Source organism: Chrysemys picta, chromosome 11, assembly GCF_011386835.1.
Source record: "Chrysemys picta bellii isolate R12L10 chromosome 11, ASM1138683v2, whole genome shotgun sequence".
Classification (NCBI taxonomy): domain Eukaryota; kingdom Metazoa; phylum Chordata; order Testudines; family Emydidae; genus Chrysemys; species Chrysemys picta.
This window is the reverse complement of record NC_088801.1, coordinates 25,990,740-26,000,124: the sequence shown is the minus strand read 5'-3', so window position 1 is coordinate 26,000,124 and position 9,385 is coordinate 25,990,740. Positions and strand designations below refer to the sequence as shown.

Here is a 9,385-nt window from a genome sequence, read left to right as displayed (position 1 = left end):
ATTCAGAGTTTTTTTAAGTAACTAAAGACCAACTCTTCTCTAGAAAGCCACAAAGGGTGACTGCTAGGTAACCAACACATTCTCAGTCTAATTTACCATGAAAATGGTCTAAATTAGTCATTTAAAATAGTTTGAACTAAATATCTTAGTTGTAATCTGCTAAATACAATACTTTCAATCTTCAGCAGGATGGCTTTCATGTGCTCACAATGCTCTGACATTTTTATGAACAAAAGAAGGCCTCTTGGGCTATCTAGACTAGACACAGAGGTCGAAAGGATAGAATTCTCTGTTAGCTATATACAAAACAGAAGACAAATGGTTCTGCAATATGCTCTCTAATAATCTGACCAATAACTCGTGATAAATTTAGCATTTGTACTTCAGACCACATAAGCTGTCTAGCTATTTACAAAAGTAACTCTAGTTCTACACAAAATCCAAAATAATTGTCAAAGGGTATGTATATGTAAAGAACAATTTATCAATCATGCAGGGCACTATAGCAGATCTGGGCTGAATGCGAAGGATGAATACCCTGTGCATTGCCTACCCAAATCCCACATTCATCCTTTACCATTACCATATCCAGTGGTACAGGGTTTCCAGGGTCTGTGGAGGAAATGCTCCTTGAACCCCCCCCCCCCCCCCCAAACCTCACCTCTCTCTTCTTATGGTCCTTATAACTTTTTTAAAAGAGAAAAATGGTACTAGTTATCGGTAACAACAGGGAATACTTCTGGATCGCCTACAGCATCTCAGGCTGCTGGGTAGCTCTCTGATAGACAATATGGAAAATACTTCAAAACAATACCTACTGAATTACCTGTAACAGAATAAAACAGCTAACGGGCGGGAAAAGTGTCTGAAGAAAACAAACAATATATCTTTATGAAACAGCTAAAAAAAGGCATAAATTGATATCATGGCACACAGGAAGAAGAATGACACGTAGACCTTGTTGAAGGAGAAAGCACTATTTACTTTTTTGTGTGTGTTTCTGTGCAAACCTGCAATATGAACTGAAGAACTAATTAAAACCAATCCTGAGAGCAAGGCAGAAGTCTAAGTTCTCATTTTACCTGCTGCTCTACATGCTGGCACTTCAATACACTTCAGCTTCAGTGAGATAGTTATAAAACATCCATGAACTTAGAATAAACTAGATTTAATTGCACGGCTTAACTGTGGATGTCACCCAATCACTCACCTGCTGTAGTAGTACATTTCCAGTAAAATGGTTCTAGTAGGTATGAAGCAACTCTTGCAACACATTAGATGGGAATTATTTCTGGGATTTCTAGTATACTCAAGTCTATGTAACGTATGTACAGCAGAACCCCAGAGTTACAAACACCTCAGGAATGGAGGTTGTTCGTAACTCTGCCATGTTTGTAACTCTGAACAAAATGCTATGGTTGTTCTTTCAAAAATTTATAACTGAACATTGACTTAATATAACTTTGAAACTTTTTGCGGCTTTTAACCATCTTAATTTAAACAAACAAGCACAAACTGTTTCCTTACCTTGTCAAATATTTTTCTAAAAAAAAACCAAAACAAACAAAAAAGTTTAAGTAATTTATGTTTAACACAGTACTGCTCAGTATTTGCTTTATTGGTTTCTGCTGCCTGATTGCGTACTTCTGGTTCCAAATGAGGTATGTTTTTGACTGGTCAGTTTGTAATTCTGAGGCTCTACTGTATATGGTTCCCATTACTCCAGCACTGGAGCACTTCACAATTTTTAATTTAATTCTCCTATTACCACCACCCCTTTGAGATAGTGAAGTGCTATTATCCCCATTTTACAGATGGGGAACTGAGACACAGAAAGAATAAGTGACTTGCACAAGGTCACACAGGAAGTTCTGTGGTGGAAACCCAACAGATTGAACCTGGGTCTCTTGAGTTCCACCACTGGACTATTGTTTCTCTCCTGTTATACTACAAATACATTAAAGACAGGAAACAATCACTTTCTCATAAAAGTGGAAGTTTTAGTGAATATACTTGGATTAAAAACATCTCCGAAGACTACCAGTACCACCTTAACATTCAAATTGTTTTCACATTGTGAAATAAACACATATGCAACATGTCCATGTTTTGATATGTATTTTTATTTCCCTGCAGTTTTCACTTATCAAGAACAAGTAACAGGGAAAGTTGTCTGAACTAGTGCATAAACAAACATTCTGAAACACCACTACACGTATCTAATTTACAAGAACCATATAAAAAAAGTCACTAAAACACTACACTACGAAGGTGTCCAACGCTTACAGTCAGACTTTTTCCAACCCGTTACTTGCCTTGTAGCCACAGGAAAACTCTCCAAAATTGAAAAGACAATCTTGCCACAACCCTCCCCCCTCCCACGACCTGGGATGGCTCGATATCTAGACATCCAATAATTATTGCAATGATATATAATGCAATACATACCTGGTAAAATATCCTTTACGTGGTGTGTTACAGTTTTAAAGCCGGTTAAAATATGCAGTCTTCAGATAAAATGTAATCAGTTGAAAATTTTTCATATCTGCACAGTTTAATGTGTGCTAGATGCATAATTTTTCCTAGTCAGTTTTTTCTGTGTAATTATCTTTTATAAACTGGTATTATAAATAGAAATATACATTCAAAATATATGGAAAAGTGAGTTACTACATTAAATTTGCATGTATCGATCCATCCCTTTCCCCTGCACAGTAATAGAAAATACTATTTTGCCTTGAACTTCATATTTGACAGTGAAATGCCACTAAAGTATTTACCAAAAAGTCCATCTAGTCAAATTGTGAAACAAAATGAACCAAGTGAAAACTTTACATTTCCTTTAGAAAAAAATTACAAGAATTTCATTTCCTAGCTATGAATCTTTTAACTTTTTTTTAGACACAAAGTTGGATTTATTTGTACAAGATACAAAATGTAAACATGGCAAAATAAATAGTTAAAACAAGTGATGCAGGATCTCATTTCATGCTCATGATCCCATTAAAGAATTATTTTTTAAATCCATTCAGTTGCAAATTCAAGTGCAAAAGCATGATGATGAATATCTACTATTCAAGTAACAGAAATAATATTGATGATACAAATAAACTATTTTACAAGGTAGTGATTTTCCCAATTTTACAAAATGTACATTATATATCGACTTAATATACGATATAATGATAGTCCATTTAGGTCCGTTTCAGTTCCCTGTGATCCACAGAGTGTTGTATTTTGCATTCAGTTGGAATATAAATGACTACACCACCAGCACAGGTTAAGCCACTGGTTTGAGGTTATGTCACTTCCATTGCTACTGTTGTCTCTGCTATGCCATTTAAACCAAGTCGTTCTGGTTCGTGGTTCTCTCTGTAATAAAATGGAATATGGAATAGTTACAAGTAGGACATTAATATTTCTGTATAAGATTTCACAGTATTTTTGTTGATATAAGTGTTTCTGCACAGATCTCTTATTCGGGGTATGGAAAGACCATTAAACACATCAAACAAACAGGTAGGAACAGGGAAAATTCTGCTTGAACTTGACCAGACTTCTGTTTGAAAACCAAATATTGTCTTTAGTCCACCAATACCATGATCCTATTCATGCGCTGCCACATTAATAAAGTACTAACAGCTAACTTTGCTGAAGTTGATTGATGATTTCCTGTAAGACAGTACTAAAGCAGTGGTGGGCAACCTGCAGCCCACGAGCTGCATGCAGCTCATCAGGGTAAGCTGATTGCGGGCTCTAAGACATTTTGTGGATGTTGACCGTCTGCAGGCATGGCCCCCTGCAGCTCCTAGTGGCCGCTGTTCGCCGTTCCTTGCCAACGGGAGCTGCGGGAAGCACAACTGTTCCATGCATCCTGGTGTACAAATTACTGTTCTAACATAGCCCATCTTTTTATCAGTTTAGTTAAATACTTTTCAGCACTAGCATAAAGAATTTTAAATTTTGTATCAGTCTTTATATACTGCTCTTTGGGATTTTGCACCTGTTAGAACCACAGGGCTTCTCTAGAGTAGGAATAAAGGTGCTTTTTAAGAGTTAGCTAACATAACTTGAAACAGCTGAGCACCCTAAACTTTCAAAGGGGTGTTTGTAGGATGTTGGGGTTTTGTTGTTGTTTTTGGTTAAAGTACCTTTTCTCTAGTCTAGACATACTTTGACCTATATCCAGTTTTATTTATTAAAAAACAAAAACAAGTAAGGAAGTAAAGGTGTGCAGGTGGGGATCCCTTTGTAGGACCAAAGTCATAGATTTTGAGATCTTTGAAAAAGGGACAATGTCTTACTTAACACACTACTGAGCCAGGTACAGTTATGGAACTATTCATATAATAATACCGGAATTTAAGAAATTCTGCCCCAATATACTTTATACACACCTTGCTATACTGCTGATGGCACTGCTGGGAGTAACCTTTGGCACCCTGTCCATACTGGCAGCAACTGTGGCAAGTTTTAAGGCTGTTGGCGATGGTGCTGAAGTCCTTGCATTGATATGTACATTGACTGGAGAAACAACACTGACATTGTTTAGATGCACTGCATTAGTCAGGCAAGAATTGTTCATGGGAAGTGTTTGAGGGCTGCTTGTGCACAAAGCTGGAATTAAGTGGTTTGTGGTGCTGTGGCCAACTGTCCTTACAAGTTGTACAGCTGAAATCCCTGGGCTGGATGATAAAGCCATGTTGGTGGAGTACAGAGTTTTAGAGGTTCCTGTTAGAAACAAAACATTTCAGTAAAAATTACACAATAAAAACACATGTAATTGTTTAGTTGCAAAACAGAAGTTTAAACATAAGCTTAAGTATAAGGCTGTAATTATCAATAGCAATAATTATCCCATAATCCCACTGCCTAAGTTACAGCTTGGGAACAAAATTACTAAAGTTTATTTTCAGTCACAACTTTTATAGTCTTTTCTGTTCAATGAAGAGGAAAAAAAGTTTGCCTCCAAGTCCCAGTTAGTGTAGGCTCCTCAGAGCATTGCCCTTTCTCTTGTAGAACGTGCTAAGGAATGACCTGATTTACCACAATGGGCTGAGCCACATTTCTCTCCTGGATCAGTTCCAGCATACTGATTTACTATATATTAACTCTCTTCCTCCTCACCAGTGCACAGGTTCTATAAACCCCATTACACCATTAGCTGTTAAACAAAAAACACCATAAAACCCCTCTGATTTATTATCTAAGTCAAATCCTAATGTACTTTTGTCTCCACCAGTAAAACAATAATCCAACCTGTCTGATTTTGTCATGATTGGTTTCTGATAAGTGGAGTTTCACAGAAAAATTGCCAATTTCAGATACATTAGGGCTTTGCAGCTAGGTTCTCTGGAAAAACTGCTCTAGTCTGTGCCAGTATGTACATTTAGGACTTATTCAGAAAAGAATTTAAGCACATACTTAACTTTGGGTACATACTTACATCAATGATGTCGATGGGATAAAGATAAGCATATATGTTCTATCCTGATTTGGGGCTACAGTACTAATTAAAGAATGAAATTTCATAAGACCATAGAACCAATTATGGATTTGAAAGTTTTAAACACCAACTCCCTCCCCATAAAACCATCCAGAAGATCACAAGACACTGAATAATGGCTGTGACAACGTTCCTCCTCTATCTTGGTGGGTCCTGCGCTTATTGGCGGATTTGTTTGCCTCAGAGATTCACCATGTGGGTCAGGGAACAGCCCAGAGACCATCCCCTCTGTTAGAACCCACAGTCTAGGTCAATTCCTCCTGTGTCTGATCAGGAATTGGGAGGTTTGGGGGGGAACCACCCTCTACTCCAGGTTCCAGCCCAGGCCCTGTGGACTGCAGCTGTCTAGAGTGTCTCCTGTAACAGCTGCGCGACAGCTACAACTTCCTGGGCTACTTCCCCATGGTCTCCTCCCAACACCTTCTTTATCCTCACCACAGGACCTCACCACCAGATCCTGGTGTCTGATAATACTTGTACTCTTCAATCCTCCAGCAAGATGCCTTCCCACTCCCAGCTCCTCGCATGCACACTGAAGTGAGGTCCTTTTTAAACTCAGGTGCTCTGATTAACCAGCCTGTCCTAATTGATTCTAGCAGTTTCTTCTTAATTGGCTCCAGGTGTCCTAATTAGCCTGCCTGCCTTAATTGGTTCCAGCAAGTTCCTGCTTGTTCTGGAACTGCCCATGTTACCTTACCCAAGGAAAAGGGATCTACTTAATCTGGGACTAATATATCTGCCTTCAAACACTCTCCTGTAGCCATCTGGCCTGACCCTGTCATATGGCATTTTAAAAAAATTGTGTGAATAGAGTGCACCAATCATAACCAATCCATACTTTACAAAGAGTTTTTATTACTTTGAAAAGAAAATGGAAAAGTTACTGAATTAATGTTCATGATTTAAAGATAGGACATTTTTGTTCTGAAAACGCTGTTAGATCTTCAACATTATCCAAATATAGTTTGTAGTTTACTAACATATCAACATTAGATAAGGCCAGGCCATTATACAAAACTGTATAATTAAAAGAGTAATAAATAAAATCAGCACTGTTATTTATTCAACTCAAATATATTTTTAGAAACTAGAAGTCCTTTGTTCAAAGATTCTGAACTCTCCATTAGACAGCTAACATTAAGAAATCATCACCTGAAGGCTGGACAACACCATTTATATTGTTGTGGCTGGTGTTTTGTTCCTTTGTTACCTCACTGCGACTGGGAGCAGGTGCACTGACCACTGCAGATGCAGCAAAGTGGGCGCTGGCTGAGTCAAGTGTTTTGGACATGCAGTCAGAGGTGCTTGAGCCCTATGGAATTAACCAAATAGTGTTTATAATTCTGCCAGTACTAGCTGACAAAACACATTAAGACAATAACAACAGTACATACCTACTAGTGAATTAAGGGGAAGCATCTTTTGAACCAACATTATAACATGAAATATTTAAAGGTCATGAATCTAGTTTTATGAATCCCTCCCAACAATGGTCGATCTAGACAATTATAAAGAAAGTGGACAGGCTGCATAGGGGAGCTTCTTCAATCTTCAACTGTAAAAGGTCTCATTAAACTGATACACAAAATTCATAGTGTGTTTGACAAATCTTTTGTATCACAGACTTTGGGAGGCTTTTTGAAATCCTGAAGGTTTATTTATTTATTTATTTATTTATTTAACGTATATACATGTCTGTCTAGGCAAGGTCCAAAACGTTATTCTGTCAGGGATTAAATTGCCTCATAGGGATCTTGCCTACTGAGCTCTGGAAGAATGTTTCTTCTACTAATCCAGCCACCTTGGAGACATGATAAGTACTAATATTCATTTTTTCAGCACTTGCCATCTACCCTTTGATACAGTACCCTATTGGTTGTATATGGCAGGGGTTCTCAACCTTTTTCTTTCTGAGGCCTCCCCCCCAAACACACACTATGCTATAAAAACTCCACGGCCCACCTCTGCCACAACCATTTTTCTGCATATAAAAGCCAGGCCTGGCATTACGGGGTAGCAAGCAGGGTAACTGCCCAGAGCCCCATGCCACAGAGGGCCCCACAAAGCTAAGTGGCTTAGGCTTCGGCTTCAGCCCCAGATGGCAGGCTTCGGGGTCCTGGGCTTCACCGTTCTGCCCTGGGCCCCACCAAGTCTAATGCTGGCCCTGCTTGGCGAACCCCCTAAAACCGTCTCGTAGCCCCTATGGGGCCCCAGGTCCCTAGTTGAGAACCACTGGTATATGGCTGCATATTTAATACACAAACTTTTCAATATCTAAACCATCAAATATCATTTTCTCCTCCTAATTAGAATCACCATTCCATATTTTATGGAAATAGACCCAAAAAACTTGGCAACCAATAATATATACAGGAAGATTATGATGAATAGATTCAGAAAATGGTTGGGGGGTGGTGTTCATGTACACCCTGCTCACAATAATATAGGGAAAAGGTTTTTCTAGTAATGTTTAATAAGATTTTTATAAATAAATAAATTAATGGAGATATCCTATCTCCTAGAACTGGAAGGGACCTTAAAAGGTCATCGAGTCCAGCGTCCAGCCCCCTGCGTTCACTAGCAGGACCAAGTACTGATTTTTGCCCTAGATCCCTAAGTGGCCCCCTCAAGGATTCAACTCACAACCCTGGGTTTAGCAGGCCTATATTTTTCTTATTATTTAGCAAAATACTAGCTATGTAAACCTGACAGTAAGTGCATCCTTTGCCCACAGTGGATATTACATTGGAAAAATTAAATTCTCGCAAAAAAAATTCAGAACATAACACATTTAAAAGCTGTTTTTAACTCAATAATTACCAAAGGACTAAGTTGTTCCACTCTTACTCAAACTACCCTACTCCAAAATAAGTCACACTGATTTCAACTAGACTACTCACACAGTACGGTACGACTCAATGACAGTACAGGTGGCAAATTCTAACCCTAAACAAAGTGTATTTAATTTCTAAGAAATTTAAATATGAAAAAGAGAACAGATAATTGTGCAGGCAGTAAGACATCAAACATTTTCATATTCTATTACAGAAATACTTGTTAAGCAAATTTGCTTTAAAATCCAGTTTTGTTGTGTTTGGGGTTTTTTTGCTTTAAAAAAAAATAATAATAATAATAATAAGACAACAGCCAAGACCAACAAAAATACTTTTTAGAGACAGCATAACAATATTTTTCTCCAATAAAAAAATCCCCAGCAATGTTTGCAATCCAAATAGTGCAGCATTGTGCATGAAACCCTGAGTGAAATTGGCAAACTGACAAAGTGAAACTGGTTATTCTGTTGCCTAAGTATTAAAAGTAAAACAAACATAAAAATAGTGAAACTATATTTTTAAAACAAACCATTTGCAACATAAGTAAGAACATTCATACTTTCAAAATACGCACTCATTTAGCAGTGTCCCTTCAAAGTTTATAAGAAATACCACATTCTGAATTACAAGAAAAAATAAAAGCAAAAAAGTTTTGGTACCTAGAGAGTTGTTCAGTTTTCCAAAGCCACACAGAGAAATTTAAAAGGATTTTGGTCAAAATAATTTAAATGCATTTCACACAATCAGTACATTAACAAAAGGTTATCTTAACTTGTGACAAAGACTTCAAAAAAGTGAGCAAGCAGGAGGGGGAAACCTATTGTGGAAGATGATCTTGGCACATCAAAAAGATTTTAAAGGAGTATTACCTGTGCTTTTGGATGCGTCTGTTGTGAGGAATGCTGAGACTGCTGTTTCTGCTGAAGCTGAGCAAGTTGCTGTCTTTGCATTTGAACTAATTGCTGTTGATGTGTCTGAAACTGCTCCTCTGTAATACCCCCTGTTACTGTGGAAGAGAAAAATGAAGCCAGAGTTTCACGTACTT

General features: G+C 37.8%; 1 protein-coding gene across 4 annotated transcripts in view; it reads right to left on the bottom strand.

Moving 5' to 3' along the window:
• Positions 1-2,103: 2,103 nt before the first annotated feature.
• EPC2 (enhancer of polycomb homolog 2) overlaps positions 2,104-9,385 on the bottom strand; it is an 84,536-nt gene continuing 77,254 nt past the window's right edge. For 2 of the 4 annotated variants that reach the window (XM_005296437.5, XM_065561645.1), the window contains 4 exons: positions 9,210-9,346; positions 6,659-6,818; positions 4,398-4,731; positions 2,104-3,372 (listed from right to left, as the gene is read on the bottom strand). In XM_005296437.5, the coding sequence (XP_005296494.1) occupies positions 3,300-3,372; positions 4,398-4,731; positions 6,659-6,818; positions 9,210-9,346 (704 nt within the window). In that variant the 3' untranslated portion in view covers positions 2,104-3,299. Of the gene's footprint in view, positions 3,373-4,397; positions 5,510-6,658; positions 6,819-9,209; positions 9,347-9,385 lie in introns of all 4 variants that reach the window. The other 2 variants (XR_010591561.1, XR_010591560.1) reach the window with 2 other exon arrangements.